Source organism: Homalodisca vitripennis, chromosome 6, assembly GCF_021130785.1.
Source record: "Homalodisca vitripennis isolate AUS2020 chromosome 6, UT_GWSS_2.1, whole genome shotgun sequence".
NCBI classification, from domain to species: Eukaryota; Metazoa; Arthropoda; class Insecta; order Hemiptera; family Cicadellidae; genus Homalodisca; species Homalodisca vitripennis.
Window position 1 is genome coordinate 64,037,033 of NC_060212.1, and position 21,839 is coordinate 64,058,871.

General features: G+C 34.7%; 1 protein-coding gene across 1 annotated transcript; it reads right to left on the reverse strand.

Moving 5' to 3' along the window:
• Positions 1-13: 13 nt before the first annotated feature.
• Positions 14-21,156, reverse strand: LOC124364399 (retinol dehydrogenase 11-like). The gene is made up of 4 exons (XM_046819844.1): positions 20,777-21,156; positions 14,732-14,967; positions 11,866-12,160; positions 14-1,525 (listed from the first exon to the last, which is right to left on the reverse strand). The coding sequence occupies exons 1-4, from the start codon at positions 21,047-21,049 to the stop codon at positions 1,352-1,354; spliced, it is 978 nt and encodes a 325-aa protein (XP_046675800.1). The 5' UTR covers positions 21,050-21,156; the 3' UTR covers positions 14-1,351.
• Between the last annotated feature and the right edge of the window lie 683 nt (positions 21,157-21,839).

Below are 21,839 nucleotides of genomic sequence, written 5' to 3' on the forward strand. Positions count from 1 at the left end.
TAATAATACAATATTTACTGTGATCGGAATGATTTTAATATAATAACATCCAATGATATAATAATGTAATTTAATCTTATTACATTGCATCTAGAGAGAATGAGATCAAACATTTTTGTAAAATTTTTTACATATCCATGAGTCCTTACTTCAAGTTATTTATTTCCATGTAAAATAAAGCAGTGTGACCTGACAGGTTTATTGGACACTTACCTATACTAGGAAAAATCCCAGTTTACCAGTTCTAGAGACCTCGATACTTGCATGGGATCAACACTGGATAGCTCTTATAGATGTTTTACTATGAGTTTAGCTCTTCTCCTGGTTAATGCATTATATTCTACCAAAAAGATGATTGGACATATTAATTGTTCAAACCATTATTGGCTTTTTTATTGTTTAAATTCCTTTTTAACAACGAAAGGATTTGAAAGTAATAAGATTTTGTTGTACATTTGTCGTTCTTCAGTGAAACAATAAATCAGTAACACTACATTTCAATATCTGCGATCTGATCTCTTCCTCAGGTGGATAGCTAACCCACATTTCTTGTTACTGATTTTGTTTATCTCTAATGATGGCAAATTTTTAAAAAGTCCTGTAACCTTCGTTATTGCTTTGATATGACTTATTTAAAACTACAACACACAGGAAGGAAAATCAGGTCTGCTTGAAGTTTATGTTCTCTATAAAATATTTACATTGGTAAAATTCAGCCCTGTAATTGAATCAGGTCTATAGAATTATCGGAAAAAAAGGATGATTCTGTACAGAAAATGTACAGGATGACTCACTGTGTAAAAAAGCGGGAGACTCACTATGTATTGTACAATACATAAATACAACACACGAAAGGGAATCTTCAAATAATTAGGAAACTGATTGTTGTGACAGTGAGAGCTAGTTAAAATAAACAATAAAATCCTTTAAACTTATACAAATCATTTGAAAATGGAAAGACATTGCACATAAGTACATACCTACTGTACATTAAATGATTGATATTAAAATGTGTACACTTTCATTTTATACTGTCCATGTGATGTATATTGGGGACTTGTGTACTGTACAGGAAATATGTCTGACAGTACGAGTTCTAGTTACATGGTCAGTTTACTATCGTTAAACATAAAAAACTAACTAACGATCTGTGACATTTCACAGGTGGTGGGAATTATAGCATATTTCACATTTCCTATTTCAAACTGTGCATTTGTAATAAATCATTTGACCATACATTTAAAATCAATTCACTCAATTCAACACCAAAGCTATTGCTCTGGACGTTCTCTACCTGCTTTAAGTAATCTAAACGTAAAAACTAATCCTATGTTTAAGATTTAAAATGCATTTAAGATTCCTTCAATTTATTTGAAACCAACTGTTCACTGACTTCCCAGAGCTTGAGCCCAACCTCAGGCTTTGTGGCATGCGTGGACTTGTACGGTTTACAATCCCTGTAAAACTGTCCTGACGTGCCCTTCAGACTTTCAGACACAGCACAGTGCAGGATCGTCTGACAGCCCTAAAAAAACAATAAAGAATTATAAATATATTTAAACTTTCTCATCTGTATACATATATACACAGAATATATATATATATATATATATATATATATATATATATATATATATATATTATATATATATATATATATATATATATGATATGATATATATATATATAATATATATATATATATATATATATATATATATATATACGGGGTGTCTATAAAAGAACTCCGGGTTTTAAGCACAAAATATTTTAATAAAGTAAAAAAACGTACATACATGTTTTATACATGAGTAGAAAGCTTACATTTTCAAGATTTTTTTAACAACTTAGTAAAGTTCAATGTGAGAGCTCCGTTAGTGGCACACATCGAAAACGGTATTCTACCTCTTCCCACGTCCTGGCGAGCATGTCTGGGGGAACGGAACGCCACGCAATTCACTATTCGTTCCCTGAGATCGCGAACATTTCGAAATTTCTCCGCATAAACAAGATTCTTGATATGCCCCAGAAGAAAAAGTCCAACGGAGTCATATCAGTGCTCCTTGGTGGCCATGGAATAGGTCCTTCCCTTCCAATCCACCTGTTACGAAACGAGCGTTCCAGTGACTCACGCACACACGCAAACTGAAGTGTGGCGGCGCCCCCATCTTGTTGGAAGTAAACTAAACCTTTCTCCGCCTCAATGTCATCCAACTGAGGATAAACATACTCCTCTAACATGTCACAATAGACATCACCATTGATATTCCTTTCGGCAAAAATGAAGGGAACCTATGACTCTGTCATGCATAAGAGCACACCAAACATTCACTTTGGGCGTTGTCACGTTCGTACTCAATAAACTCATGGGGGGCGGCTGTGAACCCCAAATTCTGCAATTGTGCCTGTTTACAGTTCCGTTCACATAAAAAGTTAGCTTCATCACTAAAAAACCACACTTTAAAAAAAATCATTATCATTCATCAATTTTAGCCAGCATGGAAACAGAAAAGTCGAATCTCTTAACCTTGTCTGGCCGGTTTGATATGGTGTAAAAAAGTTGAATCTTATAGGCAGTTAAAACGAAGTCCTTTATGAATTACCTTATGGGACTGTTGATCTTGGTAACCCCCAATTCCAGACTGCGTCCCCCTTGTTACCGATTTTCTTAGGGCTTCGAGTGCATGAAGCTAGGATTCTATCTACATTTATCTTGAGACACACGCGGCCTACCCGGCGACTTTTGCTTCAAAACACTTCCTGTTTCCTTGAACGCACTTAACCACTGACGAATTGTTTTGTCTGTAGGTGGGTCAACTCCATAGCTACGTCGAAAGTTTCTTTTGTACAGTAACAAACAGAGTTAGTTTTCTATGAGCCAAATAACACACTGAGCCTTTTGTTGAGGGGTCGCCATAGCGCGGCAGTCCCCAGACGACACTGACTGCCTGCCGCAGCCGCTACGTCATTTCAAGGTCAACGCTCCGCAGTGCTGCCAACTATTGAGAGAAACATTCCCAATTGGTATGAGTAAAACTCTTTGAGCTGCTTGTTTTCAAAGGAATTGATCGAATGTTGCTATCTTTTATAGTTTTAAAAATATTAATTTTTTAAACCCCGGAGTTCTTTTATAGACACCCCTGTATATACAGTATGGTAAACAGAGTCCCGGAACGGTTTAATATATTTTTTACCAATACAGATAAAGTAATGAGACTTGGTATATCAATATTTAGCCATAAATGTATAGTTTTTTTAAGGTATTAAAACTTTTTTATCCCTTATGGGGGACGGCCCACGAGGAGTCAGACAAAATTCTTAAATAGCAGCATAGGTCGAGATTTATATCAAATTAAAGGTCTTAGTAAAACCACATTGCCGCAAACCGGACCTCAAAAGGTTCACTCTAACTGAAATGGCGGCGTTTTAAAGTTATTCGTCATTTATCTGTGATGCGATGACATTACCGGTAGTTCTTCTGTGTTGGCAACATTCATTGCAACAATGGGATTTCCGGGATTGCTGTATTGGTCTTGAAAACTCATTAGTATTTACATCCTTTCTATTCAGTGAAAGTTGTTTTTGACATTTCCTGTTGAAAGTGCAACTGCAGGGTCATTAACTGTGTATCTTATCATTCTGAGGGTAGAATGCGTTTTTTAGACAGGGAAACTTAATTTTCCTCATGAGCTGTTACAAAGTCGATCTTAAGTTAAGATTTGTAAAGTGTAGATTGGGTTTAATTTAATTGTTAACAGTGACTAGTTGTGAATCTTGTGATAGGGATGTCTCTGACTGAGACTGAGAGAATAAACCTGCTTATGATGAGGGGGTATGGTGACCGTGTACGATCATATGACGAAGTTGTGCATTTATTTAATGACACATTTCCGGACCGGCCACCAATATCAAAGTCTACCGTCTGTAGAACAGTCCAACGATTTCTAGATACCGGCAATGTTAAAGACCGTCCAAGAAGTGGTAGACTTTTATCTGCTACTGACGAAAATACATCCATAGAAGTATTACAAAGTTTCACATCGAAGAGCCACACACATCAACAAGAACCGCAGCAAACTAATCACGGAATAAGCCATGTTTCAGTGTTAAACGTTTTAAAACAAAACCACTATTATCCGTATAAGGTCAGATTGGTCCAGGAGCTTTTGGAAGACGATTTTGGAACAGAAGAGTGGAATTTTGTGAGACAATGATGAATAGATATGTACAAGATCGAAATTTCTTAGCAAAAGTTGTATTTTCAGACGAAGCTACCTTTACACTTCATGGCGATGTAAGTAGGCATAACTGTCGTTTATTGGAAGCGACGACAATCCTCACTAGATGAGGGAAAGCCATACCCAGAAACCTGAAAAAGTTAACGTGTGGGCTGGGATTGTTGGCAATCATATTGTTGGACCTTTCATAATCAATGGAAATTTGAATGGGGTGACATATGAATTGATGTTGAGAGAAACCATTATACTGGCTTTACGTGCTGTGTTGGGTCGAAGTTATAACACAGTATGGTTTCAACAGGATGGTGCACCACCTCATTATGCTTTACAAGTACGAGCGCTGCTTGACAGAGAGTTTTCGCAATCGTTGGATAGGACGTAGGGGAGCAATAGAGTGGCCACCTAGATCACCTGATCTAAATCCTCTTGATTTCTTTTTATGGGATTATTTAAAACAAAGGGTTTTTTTTTAAACTAAGCCTGCCAACACAGAAGAATAATTTACCGCATAACAGAGGAAACTCATCAAAATACCTCCTGAGATGATTCAAAAAGTTATTGAAGGCTTCTACCACAGATTGGGCTATTGCCAAGAGAAACTTGGACAACATTTTGAACACTTTCTATAACTGTAAGTACTAAAAATTTTCAATTCTAATTATTAAATTAATGTTATCTTAATGTAAGAGAATGGACTTATTTGGATAAATGACGAATAACTTTAAAACGCCGCCATTTCAGTTAGAGTGAAACCTTTTGAGGTCCGGTTTGCGGCAATGTGTTCTACTAACTAAGACCTTTAATTTGATATAAAACTCGACCTATGCTGCTATTTAAGAATTTTGTCTGACTCCTCGTGGGCCGTCCCCCATAAGGGATAAAAAAGTTTTTTAATACCTTAAAAAACTATACATTTATGGCTATTATTGATATTAACCAAGTCTCATTACTTTATCTATATTGGTAAAAAATATATTAAAAACCGTTCCGGGACTTTTTTACTATACTGTATATTCTATATATATATATATATATATATATAATATATATATATATTTATATATATATATATATATATATATATATATATATATATATTATATATTCTTTATATACATACAAATTTGAAGAATATGCTTGTAAGGTCCAAAACTCATATTGGATAAAATTCTGAAAATTTATCTTTTGGCTGTGAACCATGTAATAAACCACGTTGTGGTATTTGCAAAATTATGGATAAGACTGATCAATTCCAAAGTAGTGTCACTAAGAAAACTTATCCAGTAGCTGGTAAACTGGACTGTACCTCCAACAATTCAATTTACCAGCTAACCTGTAGGTTTTGTCCCAAGGACTACATTGGGCAAACCTCAAATTCTTTGCGGGTAAGAATGACCGGTCACTGTTTTTCTATTAATCACAAAGGCGAAAAAAAAAAAAACAGTAGCCTTACACGCTATTCACCATAACAAAAGCTTTGAGGATTGCTATAAACTCAAAGGTATGAGCAAAATCAAACCTTGTGAAAATAGCTCTCGAAATGATTTGAATCTAAGGAATAATGAATTGGCACACCAACTTATACACATTCGAGTCTACGCTCGAGCCAGACTCAGGCGCCATTGTTTAATCCCCCGGCCGGTGCTCGAGCGTGACTCAAGCACAGCTTTGCCGATTGATATACAGAGTTGCCCAAGTGATATTCGAGTGCCGTCTGCTGCATTAGAAAGCCAGCTTTGTTGGTTAGTTCAGACAAATTCCGCTAGGCGCTACTACGTCATACCCGCTTGAGGCTTTTGTTTATCGACTGACGTGGCCTGGCGCGTCATCAGTCTGTCTACGACAACAATCATGGAAAGGCGCGCGTTTCAAGAAACAATGGAAGAGGACAGTATATTAGCTGAATTAAGAGTTAAATACGGACTCTGATATTGATGATGACACCGATGATGATCCGGATTTCAGCAGGTTCTACTGCAAGGACTGTAATGTGGCACTCTGCGTACCTGACTGTTTCGAAGAGTATCACACTAAAAAGGATTTTGTGTGATTTTTTTAGCATTTAAAATTTTTTTGGCAATTAAAATTATTTGTAAATATGTATATAGTAAATGCCTTTAAAAAATTGAAATTACTTGTTTTATTTATTCAAAAGTTACTTTTCAAGTAACACAAGACATGCAGGAGTTTTTATTTTTCTTCAAAAAAGGTAAGTTTTGAAATTTAAAAAAATTAATTAGATTTTATACGAATACAGTTTTACATATCAATTTAAAGAGGAAAGATAGAACTTTCAAGAAAATATAATATCATATACATAATATTTAACAGTTTTCTAAAAAAAAAATCTGAAAACCCATTAATGCAGACCAGGCTATAAAAACAGCAAATAGCGAGCCAGACTCCAATGTGTTTAATCGAAACAACTATATGGACTTAACATTCGCTAAATTATTGTTCCCCACTTGAACCTTAGATTCTGATTTACAATTTTACCTAAATTAAAAATTATATTATATTATGTTATTATTAACAACTAATCAAAACTTGTTTAAACGTTAAAATTGTTGTTTACATTTAGAAAGTTTATTATGAGGTGTTTTTTCTTTTGTTTGTTTATTTTATTCAGTGTATGTTTATACAGTGTACCTGATAAATTTGTAATTACAACAAAATATTGTACAGTAAATAATTGTAGTTTTCTTTTAAACTGCTTGAAGAGAATATATAATATATATATACACACCTTGTCAATTACTTCACATGCTGAGCCAAGTTCTTTATGTGAAGCATTTATTAAAATTAACTTAGGCCACTCCTTTTATACAATGGATATTATAAAGTATTTGATTTATAATTTTTCTTCCGATCAGATGCTAGTACAGTATGCATATAACTATTTGATAAGACATTGTTAAAAACCGGTCGTGATTTTCTGAAAATGAACATAGGCAATGTTTCAACTAAATTCTGTGACTCTTTACTATGGACCTGTTGTAACGTAAATGCTTTACAGTTCCTGTACAGTCTCGAATTTTTTCCGTTTGTCTAGAGTTTTTTTGGTGTGTTGACGTTCACTGTTTTTACAATACATATTCATAAATTATGCTTGTTTTCCCAACGTGTGACATATAATTAATTACAGGAAACTAATATAACGAGTTTCAGAGAACAAATCGCTTGATCTGGCCAAATTGTTTTCCGGTCAGGTCTCCAGCCCGATGTAACCGGTTAGAGGGAACCTAGTGTAAGACATTGCTTTATATGGCTACAACTGAACATATTAAAATATTCACCTGTACAAGACTAGAACTAGGGATGCACAAAATATTATAATTAAAAAGCTAATTAATTTCCAAATCAAGACAATCTTATCTTTTGGACCAAATTATGGAATACCCTCCTAAATAGTTTAACCCAAGATATATGAGACCCATTCAATTTCCTTAGTACAGGCCTATTTCTAGACATACGTCATTATCTTAGTTAGGAAACAAAAGGTCACTTATCATAACATTGTATATGATGTACTTCAAAGTCATTTATATGTCAAAGATAAACTGCAGGATCCAGACAGTTTTTACTGCATGTTGAAGTAAAGTCAGTAAAATTGTGCAATTATTAGCTATTTATTTACTTACGGTTTTATGCTGTTTTATACGGAATTCATGTAATTGTATTGTAATATTCATACATTACATGTGTTGTTTTTACTGTAAATGGATATCAATTTTATGTTGTGTGTTGATTTGACATTCTGCAACCATACAAATTGGCTATACATATGTATCCAAACTTTACTGCTAATACAGGGTATTAATTTATTATATGCCCGATTTTTTTGTTTTAGTATGTCACTCTAAAACTACGGCAACATCATATTCAATTAACTTTCCTCATGTGATATAAAGAAAATGGTTTAGTATACATATATATTTTTCCACTACTTTTAAAATCTTTGGTTTGATGTACTAAATTATGTCTATTTTTAAGTAAAGCCATAAATAAAACATGCTAAAATAGTCACTGCCTTCAAAAGCCAAGTGTATTAAAAAATTGCTACATGTATTTTTAGCTTTATATAAAAACTGTATAGATATTACAAACAAATTGGATATCAATTTGTAGTTAATTTAATTTTGAAGAAGAAGGTGAACACCAAAATTAGTTGCAAAACTTCTAATTAAAACTACAATGATTTCAACATAATCTAATTTTGACCATTTTTAATTGCAAGATAATTTTCGTGCAGGAGCCACCAGACTTCAAACAATAACTAGACCAGTTATCTTTTCCTCCTCGACCATCTATTGTATGATATAGATGACTATTACTTATAGATTAAAGATTGTTGTAAATCTTAAAAAATCAGTATTTAAAAAAAAAAATTTAAATAAACTTTCTCAAGAAGCTTGAACTGTTAATTTGAATAGATTTAATTAGGTAAATAGTTAAAAATATAACATTTTGTTCCATACAAGACTATTTAGCCTGTGATATTACTGCATTAATGTTTTATTATTTTACTGTTAAATATCACAAATTTTATTGGTTATTGTATTTGTTTAGATTTTATCAGCCTAACCTAATGTTATTTATTTTAGTTTTAGTTTCAGCTTTTATCAATTAACCAATATTACTAGATCAATGTTATCACTAGAATGAGTGTATTGACAATGTCTATTTTAATCTATATTACCTAATGATAATAAAACACCTTCAATCTTATTGTTGGTTATGATTGCTTAAAAGTTTTCAGTTTTGAGTGTGAGAAACATACAACTGGTAATTATTGTAATCAAATGTGTGAAACTGTTGGGTAGATCAATTCAGTAAAGGTTAAACAATGTAAATGACATGCAGTTGTGACATTTGTTTGCTTTATTTGGCCACAGGCCAATGATACTAAATTATGCATGGGAACAATTCGAGCATCCACGTTACAGTCCAACCTTTCCGACGTGTTCCTTCAACTAAAGCTGACATTGGGGTGCTGTTCAATAAAATAAATGCCTCACCAATGGTGACAAATGCGTAGAAAAGTGACCTTCACTGCGATATGAGTCATGTACCGACTTTAGGATTGTGGAGGGATAATAACAGTGTGCATCCACCGTAGTCAATGTGTTAAATACGCACTTTCTGATGAAAATAAAATTATTTTCTTATCGCTCAGTTTTGTCATTTATAAAAAAATAGTATGTACTGTAGTTTTAAACATACACTGTAGAAAAAACATATATTAAAACAATAAATAATTCAGTAATAACTATTTATAAATATGATTATTACCATACAACTCTTGTATATCATTGTAGACAGTGTGGTTATAAATGTAAAGCAACATAACGAAACTGTATCTATATTATTATAAAGCGATATATTTTGTCTCATGAGAGCATTAACCCTTTTAGTGCCAGACAAAAAATCAAAAGTTGGTCTGAGAAATGCCAGTGATTTTTCACATAATACTACTGAAGGATGCCAGGCCTATTTCAGCCGTTTTGCAGTGTTTTACTAAAAAAAAATTGTAAAAATTACAAATATTGAGATATTTTTCCAATTTTTTCATTGTTTTGCAGTAAAATAAATTTCCTTATAAAAAACTATAAAGCAAATTATATTTCTAAATGTAATTAACTTAACAAAATTTAAAAAAAAGACATTTTACTTACAGTTTTTATATTTTTCCAGTTTCACATAAAAAATAGTACTTTAAAAAAATTATTTCACTATAACACATACTATCACTTAAAAGAGGAATTAAAACTGAATACACACATAAAAAGTTTTGATTAATATTTCAAAAACCAAAAAAATCATGTCAATTTTTTTAGAAAGTTACATTTTCACTTTTTTGTGTTATTTACACTATTTAGCTTCTTTATAAAGCTTATAATATTTTCCGGTACTTTGGGATTATACCGACCTCACCAGTATGAAGAACACAAAAATGTAAATTTATAGAAACAAACATGATGGAACGAAAAAACAACTCTATAATTACAAAATTACAAATTTACAAGCATTTCCAGGTATTGTGATCGGTATTGTTGTCGCTGTTATCTTATCTTTCTCGAGAATCCCGATTACGGCAGGCCGCGCGGCATCACATGATTTGCACGGTACATAATTAATTGCCTTTCCATTACAATTCAATTTATATTTGGCGATCAGCCCCTCTAGAATTTGATATTTTACTGATAGGTACTATCTCGAGGGATGTTTTTCTTCCTTTGACATCAGCGCGGGGCAGCCGCCGAAGCCCGCGCTGATGGCCGGAGGCACTCGCATTTTGGGTGGCGGAATGTGATCAAGAATAAAAACAAGTTTTGAGTGTTTTTTTCAATAAAGAGTTTAGTTTTAGTTTGGTAATGATTGTTTTTGTTGAATTTTTGTATTTGGAGAAATGTAGAGGTAAAACGCGGAAGTACAACAAAGCGACGCGACTCTGCAATCACGTTATCTACTAGACCGCTCGACTTTGACCTGAGGATGGGGAGGGGTTTGCGATAAGACAATTCCTGTTTTATATTGACGAAATATTGTTTTACGCTAATCTAGTAATCAGTAGAAGCAAAATGTCAAATAACACCATGTCTGGGTGTGGTCGGTATAATCCCAAAGTACATATTTTCCACTATGAAACCATTAAAAACTGTCTGAAACTACTTTCTACTTAAAAAATAATGTACACTTTGTAAAATATCAACAACAAAATTTACACACTTTTGTAAATAGATATTATAGTTAGGCGGTAACACAAATATGGTGAGGCAAACATAAGGATGCAATCCTTTTTTACAGCGTTTGCACACAAATGTGGTTTTTATTTTATTGAAGTTTACTTTTCATGTTAGTAAAACATTGTTAGTAAACTATTTATCAACAAACAAACACCGTGGAAGCAGCAACACAAACAACCAAACCAGAGGTTAGACGTGAACTATCAGCTGACACAACTTTGTCTGATGCAACAATTACGGCCATTTCTATCATGGCTAAACACCTGACTAACCTTACCATATTACTATTATTATTTTTTTGATGTAGATTGGTTCATTCTGATTGTTTGTATACCAACAAATTTAGAACAAGTTAAAAAATTATTGCGGTATGACTTTTACTCCGAACGTCCGTATATACGGACGTCGGCATTCTTCGGTAGTTATTCAAACGTCCGTATATACGGACGTTGGCACTAAAAGGGTTAACAAACTGGATTAGTTCAGACCTCACCACAGATTTACCAGATCAAAAAAATAATCTCACTAAAAAACAGAATATATGAAACATAAAAATTCACTAAAATTGGCAGTCATTGACTCTAACAGTTACAAACATGGAGTTGATAATTAAATCCATTATTGTAGTATTCTTGTGCATAGCTCCTATCTAGAGTTGACAGCAAATCATTCACTCACTTTATTACATCTCAACTAAACTAATATTCATTTTATGCAATTTTTCCTCAAATATAAAATCAGAAATCAAACAAATTTCCAAAAAACTTTTACAGTCCGGATGTTGGATGGTCCAAATTTTGTACAGTCCATAATTTTTACATCCAAATTACTAATAATGAATGATTAAGTAATAAGTAGCAAAGTAATAATTAGAGACAGACCTGTGTGGCAGAGCGCATGAAGAAAAACGCGATGGGCAGAAATATGACGTACTGATACCACCGAATGTCCGAGTGACGGAACAGTCGAGTGTAGCAGAAGCCTGGGCAGACGGCAAACACGTCCACACCTGTGCCCGTTGTGCGGCGGGCCAGTTCCTCGCAGTGGTAGACGTTGGCGAGTTTACTGTTGCAGTAACCGGGGTTCCTCACCTTGCCAGTGAAACCCTTCTCACCATTCAGGTTGTCAAAGTCAATCACTCCGTTCTGGTGCAAGGTGGACGACACGATCACAACTCTGCAATACAACACATCCACTGATCACTGTATCTTTGAAAACCATGACAATGTCACAATAAAACCCTCCTTAACATTAAGGTTGTCAAAGTCAATCACTCCGTTCTGGTGCAAGGTGGACAACACGCTCACAACTCTGCAATACAACACATCCACTGATCACTGTATCTTTGAAAACCATGACAATGTCACAATAAAACCCTCCTTAACATTCAGGTTGTCAAAGTCAATCACTCCGTTCTGGTGCAAGGTGGACAACACGCTCACAACTCCGCAATACAATGCATATACTCATTGTTTCTGTATTTTGACAACAATGCCAATGATACAGTGAAACCCTTCCCAACATTCAGGTTATCAATGTCAATCATCCTGTTCTGGTACAAGGTGGTTGAATTGTAACGTGTCTATTACAACTCTGCATTCACTGTCACATATTATTAAAACATTTTAAATTAACCCTTTAAGGACCGGACCCTAAAATGGATGTTGCCCAATACTGTAATACCTGCTGTGTGGACTAGCTCCCAAAACTGTTCAGTTGTCAGTCATGCTGTTTTGAAGTGGTTCAAGAGAAAAATCATAAAAATGTATTTATAGGCATATGATTATGCATTTGGTGTCAAAATGTACATTTTAAATCAGCCTAACTAGGTAAAACTCCAAATTGTCTTATGTGACCCTCGTTTTTTGCATTTATAAAAAAAAATTAAAATAAAATAACAAAATTATTTAATATTTTTTTAGTTAATTATGTTTTACTGAAAAAAAACCAAAGAGTTTTTAACCATGGGAAACCAGTTTATTTTACAGAGAATATTGTTTTCTACATGTGTACCAAATTTTAACTTATTTGAAACACAAATAATAAAATTACACGAAATTTATCATGCTGCTACAAAAGCAATAAAAAAGTTGTTGTTCGGAAATATCAGTACAGCATCGAAAATATAAAAATAATTGGAGTTATACAAATTCTTATTTTATTTTACAATATAGTGAAGATCAAAATAGGCATAAGTCAATAAAATGTACTGTTTGCAATGGCATAAAGTGAAAAAATACGAGTGAGTATATACACTATGTACAAACAATTTTCACTCGGAGCACTATTTACACACGTTTGCCAAAGCAAAGAGAATGGCAGCCCTCTTTGCACCAACTGCAAATCTAGATTATTTTTACTTGATTGCTTGTAGTTTTGACCAGATCTTGAAGGTTGTAGAATAGGGTTATAGGTGGGATCTGCGTCCGAGTCGTCATCAAATGGAATTGAAAAATCAGACGAATCTAGCTCCCTCAAGTTCACTTGTTCTCAAGTTCTCATATGCCATTTTCATCACAATTCCCTCAAAAATTATTAGTACAAAAGCAAACATTACTACTCGAAAACACAGAACAACAAATGGACAGAACGTACACATGTAGACAGCTGGCGCCCGGCGGCAAGGCGAGCCACTACACAGTACGCAGTGATCAGCTGACAGCGCTATTGTATTGTTGCTGTGTAATATTTTGTAGTTCATTCAAAACAATATTTTTAATATCCTTAATACTTTTAACAAAGTGTGTATGGTTTAAAGTATACACTAAAATTATATTTTAAATTCTAACATTATTATATTACTTATTAAAAATAGCAAAATTCCGGCGTCCAGAAATCGACCACCTGGTCCTATTAGCGTGGTTTACAAACGTCCAGAAATCGACCGTTTGGTCTTTTGAGCATACTTATCAGACGTCCAAAAATCGACCGCTTGGGGTCCAAAGCGTTAAAACTATTCTGTTGTATTTAACTATTAGCAGGAGTAATAATAAAATGAAGGTGAACTGGAGCAAAATTCCACATTCAAATTAAATCAACTGTTCCTACCATAACTACATTATGTCTAGAAGACTCGGTTGTTCCACCACGAATTCAAATTGAATCAACCCATCCTACCATACCTTCGTTATATGTAAGAAAAGTACTTGTAAAAAACTATATAAATTTATTACTGTCTGTCTGATTTATATGAGGGATAATATTGAAAACTGACGGGTTGCCAGTTCTTGTTTTGTATTGACTGAAATCATTTATTGAAAAAGAATCCTTTTAGGTAATCAGACAGTTATAAACAAACAAGTGTACAATTAGGGAGTCAGCTAGCGTGAACCGTGGAAAGAGGAGTGCTTACAGCGTATCTGCAGCGCCGTCCCCTTCCACCCACCAACAACTCTCTCGCGGAACGACCTTCATACAGGTAGTAAAAAAGCCGACACCGATGTTTAGCATGTCTACCTGTCCTATTACAAAGACTCGCTCGCATGTCTTATCTCCATAAAAATTGGTGGCCTGTTAAATTTTGATAAACAGTTAAGTAAGCACTACTTTTGTTAGACACTGACTGTACCACATGCTCTAGTGTGTAGTGGAGAGGGAACAGTAGCTTATGCGCATGCGCTAGCCACAGTTCACACTGGCTGGTTCCTTCAGTACTAGTTTTTATTAGAACACAAAATTATGTAATACGGTATAATTTAACAATTTAAGGTAAAGTTTCAATTACAGATAACTTTTCTGCTATCTTACCGGCTTGGTGCTGACTTTTTCAACCTATCCAGGAGGAGATTGGTCAACAAGAAATGGCTAAGATGATTGACTCCAAAGTGAATTTCAAATCCGTCTTGAGTTTTCTGCTGCTTCGTGACGGGAATGCTCACTCCTGCGTTATTGATTAGGGCATGTATTTGAGGGAAGTCCTTCAGGACTTCTTCAGCAAACAGTTTAACTGACTTTAGGGATGTCAAATCAACTTCCATGGGAATCTGGAACAGGAAACTCTTTGTAGTAAGTTAACAAAGAATGTTCACTCCTGCATTGCTATCATGCAAGAGATCTCTGCTCCATGGGCTTCCAAAGTTAATCTTATGCTGGTATTTTAGTTTAGTTTAGAACAGCTGATTACTAAAGGGTACATGTGTTGCCCAGGCAGTTATTCTCAATTCACTAACCAACTTATAATCAGCTGATTGGTTCCATGGGTAACACTGTCTCTGATGTCGCTCAAGACTGATGAGGATATCCGAGATTGGTTCAGATTAACGTATGTCAAGGGTCGTGCCCGAGGTGACCCTGCTATAAACTAAACACCAGGATCTAGGCTAATGCTCCGTAAGTGCACTTAGCGATTGTGGTGTTCTCGCAGTAGTGCTGCCAGTTCAGGCATAGTCTTAGCTTGTCTGTTCAGAATCACACCACATATACGTAAGCGAGGCATGCCTCAGGGATGCAAAGTGCATCACAAACAGAGCCTTGGCGTTGGGTGCCTACCAAGTGTAAACTGGTCATCCAGGGCTCTGACCAGGCAAACCTGTTATTTCCTCAGTATTCGTAGGACATTTATTGAGTATGAAAATCAAACAAAACAGCCCAACCGATCTAGATCTGTAACTACTACCTTTGGTCAACTTTTTCGGGTCAGCAGTCCTATGGCCGTAAAGGATTCTCTCTGAGCATCCTGAGGCCCTTGCTTAGCAACTGGTGGATTTTGTGTGGTGGATAAAAGATTGTTGGAGACTATTTGTTTATTAGGATATCCATTAGTAGTGAGCTTCATATTGCACAGCAAGGACAGTGAACATTGCTTAGAGTTCCATATCAGTGCATTTACCTTACCTGTTTACGTAGTGAGTAATTATTTAATCAGTGAACATGAATTTATAACCTCTTATAACGTCAACAATGCAAGACAAACAAATACACAGGCCACGATTCTGCTACTACGATTATATACAACACTTATAATAACAACGCTTGTCTTTAACTGTGCTTGGAAGTGTAATAGATTAGAGCATCACTCAATAGACCTCAAGGACCTGCAATCAAAACCGTGATTGGGCTATTACATTTTTGCATTGTGGAAGAAAATATTTTTTTAAATAGATTTTATTATTAATTTATTGTTTGTATATCTTTGTAATAGTTAAGTTTTAATTTAGTAACATAAGCATGTAAATTAATTTAATTAAATAAAGTTAATTAGTCTGTCTTGATGTATTATAATTGAATTAAATTGTTATGTTTTTAATATTATTGTTATATTTTATAACTTATTTGTTACTTTGAATTTTAACTCAAATGCTTCCTTAACTAGATCTAAAGAATATATAGGTGTCATTGATATTTTTGTCTTTCATTAAAGATGGTATTATTGAAGTTATGCCACAGTTGTGCAGTGAACTGGTCCACTAAGGCCACTTGTAATAAATAATAATAAATGTGTTTAATTTTCTCATTCAAATACTTGTAAATACAGTACATATACAACAACATACATCTTAATGAGAAAAATATACCAACCCAAAAATAAAAATTCTTGGATTTGAGTGGAAGTCATTATCAGGTTTTTAATTAGAAAACCAAGCAGCAAGCCTAAGTTTTACAGTAACAGTTAAGTAACATCTTTATTATCTAACCTCTTATCATCCAACTGTCTGGGTCATCTGGCTATGTTTATCTGAACTTTTAGCCAAGCATCATGCCACCATTATCTGTTGTTAGTTTTTGTTTTCTAGCAGACGTCTGCAGTACTATTCTTTGTCTGAGTCATTCTCATTTTATTGATTAAGATTAGTTGACAGATTTCTGCTGACCTGTTTGGTGTATAGTAGGCTATAGTTTCATTTAGTCTTATCGTTTTAAAAATTATAGTAGTAGAAATGAATGTCACATTGTAAGAGTAATAATGGCTACAAGTATGAAGAGAAAACTTATTTTGTGCAGAAACTATATATTTTACAAAGATTGAACAAAGGCAAATCAGTTGCTAAATTAGCATCTGAATCCGTTTCAGATGCTGTGTAACAATCATTAAGACTGAGAAAAAACCAAAAATATCTCAAAGCTTATTCAATAACAACAGTTAAAAATGAACATACTATAAAAATCACAAAAGTGTAAAAAAAAACCCAAAACTTGGAACTCTTTGATGATGCTGTACGGGTTTGGTTTTACCATGAAAGACGTAAAGGGACTCCACTTTCAAAGACTATTTTAAAACAAAAAGAAATCAGTTGCGCAAAATATTGGGTGGTAAAGAAACTAAGTTTACAGCAAGTAGGTTGGCTTTAGCTATGGAAAAATTGTTTACGGCGTTAGGCAAGTTGTTATTTCTGGTTGAAAACTATCAGTCGATGATGATGCTGCTAAAGAGAAAGTTTTAAAAAATTGTGTCAGAAAATAAACTTGTAGCAGATCAACTCTATAACATTGATGAGTCAAGCCTCAATTAAAAAATGCTACAGAAAAACCTCTTGGAAAAAATCAAGTGAAAAATCGCTTGTCTCAACTAAGCACAGACATTTGATGTCCGCTTCTAGCACCTCTATGAACATCACAAATTGCCTGTGATTTTTTCCTCGCCACTATTAATCCTTTGCTGTGATTTTGCTTTCTCCTCTCTGAAAATACAAGCTCTGTGATGAGATCTCAACTCTTAGCTGTCGTTGAGAGGCATGTAGCGATGCTAAGCAGATGTTAGGTTGTCATGAAACAATTCCAACTGTTCAGCAAGATCATTTAATTTAATCATCATGGCACCAACATGGGGCACATGTTTTTCAATGGCCTCCTCCTCAGAAGTGTAATTATATACGTCAGTAACCATATTTTGCCACTATGATACTTATAAGTTTTGAAAGATTTAGTAATTTTTTTATATTAAGTGGTAACACTTAAAAAGTTTTTGTTAATTTAAACCTTTTTTTTTTTTTTTTTTTTTTTTTTTTTTTTCCTTTGGGATATTGGGGTGGATTCATAGATCCTCACACGTCAACCTGAGCTTATTGTGTGCCCCTTTGATGTTAGAGGGGTAAGCCTATCTTCGTGCCCTTAATTAGGCTAAGAAGCTTTTCCCCGATACTAGCATCTGGTTCGTCGCCTGGTTGTTTGTCACCGAAAAGAGCCCTTCTCCTTGCTCCCAGTCTCTCACAGTCCAGTATTATGTGTTTTGCAGTCTCTTCAGACTTATTGCAGAGTCTACACTCCGAGGCCTCATTTCGTAAACCTAGAGTGTTTAGGTGTTTCCTGAAGTGGCCGTGTCCAGTGATCAAGGCAATCACTTGCTTAACCCGATCCCTGCCCAGCCCCATCAGCCATCTGGTGAATCCGGAGCTAGAATCGGCAAGCAGTCTTTTGCCGAGTGCTTGTCCTTGGTGACTCTGCCACCGCACGCGGTGTGTCTTCCTGGACCATTTGTTTATACTTTGGTAAGCGGCTGACTTGCTTATACCACAACTCGGTTCTGGACCGGTGTATGGCATGCTTGCTCCGCTTTTGGCAAGCCTGTCGGCGCATTCGTTGCCACCTATGCCTGTGTGGCCCGGTACCCAACCAAGACGCACACAGTTGCGTGATCCAAGCTTGCAGAGAGTGTTAAAGCACTCCCACACAAGCCTGGATGAAATGCTGTTGGAGTCAAGAGCTTTAAGAGCTGCCTGACTGTCTGACATTATACAGATGTTCATTCCCTGGTACCTTCTGGTGAGGCCTAGGTTGGCACAGGCTAGGATACCATAGATTTCGGCTTGAAATATGGAGCAGTTCCGACCCAAACTGCCGCTAAGGGCAGTTCTAGGGGATTGACTAAACACTCCATATCCAGTTCTACCCTTAATAAGCGAGCCATCCGTGTACCAGACAAAGCTCTTTCTTATTGTTGGGATGTTATCTTGCGATTTCCACTCATCTCTGGAGTAGAAGTCAACAGAGAATGGCTTATTGAATACGAACTCCGTTCTCATTGTGTCGGAGACCATTTCGAGAATAGCGCATTTAAACCTTTTGAGGATAAAAGTAAATATTGGCCTGAAACAAGTGCTCCGGCCATCAGCACGGCGCAGCACAGAAGACGACAAATGAAAAACATCCCTTGAGGTATTACCTATCACTAAAAGATCAAATTCTAGAGGGTCTGATCACAAAAACATTACTTCCTACTATCTTGCAAAAAAAGGAGTTCGAATTTTAATTCTCTAAAATTCTTTATTAAATTTATCATTTTGATCCCCTAAATCCTTATATTGTTTTGTTCAAGAAGACGATTGCAATAGGTTAATAATGCAAATCTTATTACCAGATAAAAGTTAACTTGATAATACTGCAACAAAAATTTACCAAATTTTCTACAAACAAATAAATAGTGTAAAAAACAAACACAAGTTTAATAAATAGCAAAACTAACGTAATCATTACTTCCTAATGTTGTATACATGTACAATCTACTTACAAACCACTGGTAACTTAAAATCACATAAGAATATCTGGTACTTTGGGATTATACCGACCACCCCTAGACATGAATCGTTATTTGACATTTTGCTTCTACTGAATACTAGATTAGCGTAAAACAATATTTCGTCAATATAAAACAGTAATTGTCTTATCGCAAACCCCTCCCCATCCTCAGACAGACGTCAAAGTCGAGCGGTCTAGTAGATAACGTGATTGCAGAGTCACGTCGCTTTGTTGTACTTTCGTGTTTTACCTCTACCTACTTTTCTCCAAACACAAAAATTCAACAAAAACAAACATTACCAAACTAAACTCTTTATTGAAAAAACACTCAAAACTTGTTTTTATTCTTGATCACATTCCGCCACCCAAAATGCGAGTGCCTCCGGCCATCAGCGCGGGCTTAGTACATATCAGTAAAATATCAAATTCTAGAGGGGCTGATCAGAAATATAAATTTAATTGTAATGGAAAGGCAATTATGTACCGTGCAAATCATGTGATGCCGCGCGGCCTGCCGTAATCGGGATTCTCGAGAAAGATAAGATAACAGCGACAACAATACCGATCACAATACCTGGAAATGCTTGTAAGTTTGTAATTTTGTAATTAAAGAGTTGTTTTTTCGTTCTATCATGTTTGTTTCTATAAATTTATATTTTTGTGTTCTTCATACTGGTGTGGTCGGTATAATCCCAAAGTACCGAATACCTTTCCTCGATTTAAAAATAACACAAGATACACAACAAACTCATACTCTCACTCTGAAAAAACTCATATATGACTCATTAAAAAGGAATAAATTAGTGTTTTAATATTGTGGCTGCTCACATAATCCACACTAAAACATGTAAATAACTAAATGACTTTAAAGACGAATTTGATGGTATTAGAGTTGGTCTCTGTGGTAGTTGAGAGATGGGCTCCATAGCTATCCACTAGGCAGTAAAAGCTACTACGAGTCGTTGTTGGTTCTATACTAAGTTGTTCTGATCACAGATAACGCTGGAAATCATAGATAACAAGAAGCACAGTACAGAAATCATTATGACACCAAAAAATGAAATGACATTTCCATTTCAGTTATTAAGTAACAGTTATTTTGTGCCCCCTAAAACCATATATAATTGTGTTCAGAAGAACGAGCAGAACAAGTTAGTAATGGTGAAATTTTGATTAGCAAATCAGGCCATTAATTTCACTAATACCTCGGGTATTATACTTAGTAACAAGTGACTTATATAAAACTACCTTACTTTCTAGGGGAACTGCCTGATAGTCATACTAAAATATTAAAGGAATTGAAGTTGATCTAATAATTTCCCAACATTACTGTAAACTTACCAACTCTCCAGTTGTAACTACTTTTCTGATGTCCTCAATCGTTGCTTTAGCTCTATCCATATCTCTACAGGCCATGATAATTCTAGCCTTTCTGGTTGCCAATCCTTTCACAGTTTCCTTTCCAAGGCCAGAATTAGCCCCAGTAACTATAAAAACTCTACCCTGTAAAGATTCGAAATCCTTGCATTTTCCCCAACTGGATTCTCTGTACTTTCTGACTAGACCTAGAACAACAACAACTGGAACTAATACTAACACAATTCCAAAAACCATTTTGAATTAACTCAGATTTAACCGATACCGATTCGTATTTTTGCATACACAATCTCTCTCAGCAATTTAAAAGCCCCACACGTATAGGTGTAGAGGGCTCAATATTAATTCTCCAACAATTACTGGATAAATTTAGTTGTTGTGATAGGATTTTACTTCACACTATCTTCTTAGATACAAGGTTGTTTAGCAGACGACAAGACACGGGAAAAAAAGTTGTGTTTGCATTAAGCAACGTTTAATATTTAACAATAAAATCTTGCTATACACCATTGTATTTTTATTGTACAGTTTTGCCATAAACCACTTAGATTCAATTCTCATGGAATTCAAAAGAATCTTATAGATACTGACATTTTTCACAAAACAAGTTTAGTTTACCAAACTCCAAAATTGCATCAGTATAATAGAATTTTCTTCACCAACCATCAAATTTAAATTGGTGTATATAAAAAGTTACATCAATTCATGTTCAGTGGAAACATACTTTTACTATTTACTTATCATATAAATATAGAAATATTGTCTAACTACTAGAAAAAAGGCCGACCAAAACGGGATGAACGATATGTTTAACTTTGAAATTACAATGTTCAAATTCTTAAGCATTTCTGATCAGGCCGTTTGCTCTGAAAAATTGATTTGACATACGGGTGACCATTACATAAAGAGACACAAGTGAATTATTGTAAAATTTCACTTTAAACTTGGAAAAATTGCTACTGAAACTTGTAATATAAAGTTGTATATTAGTGAGTCTATATCGTGGCCATGTTTTTTTTTCAATGTT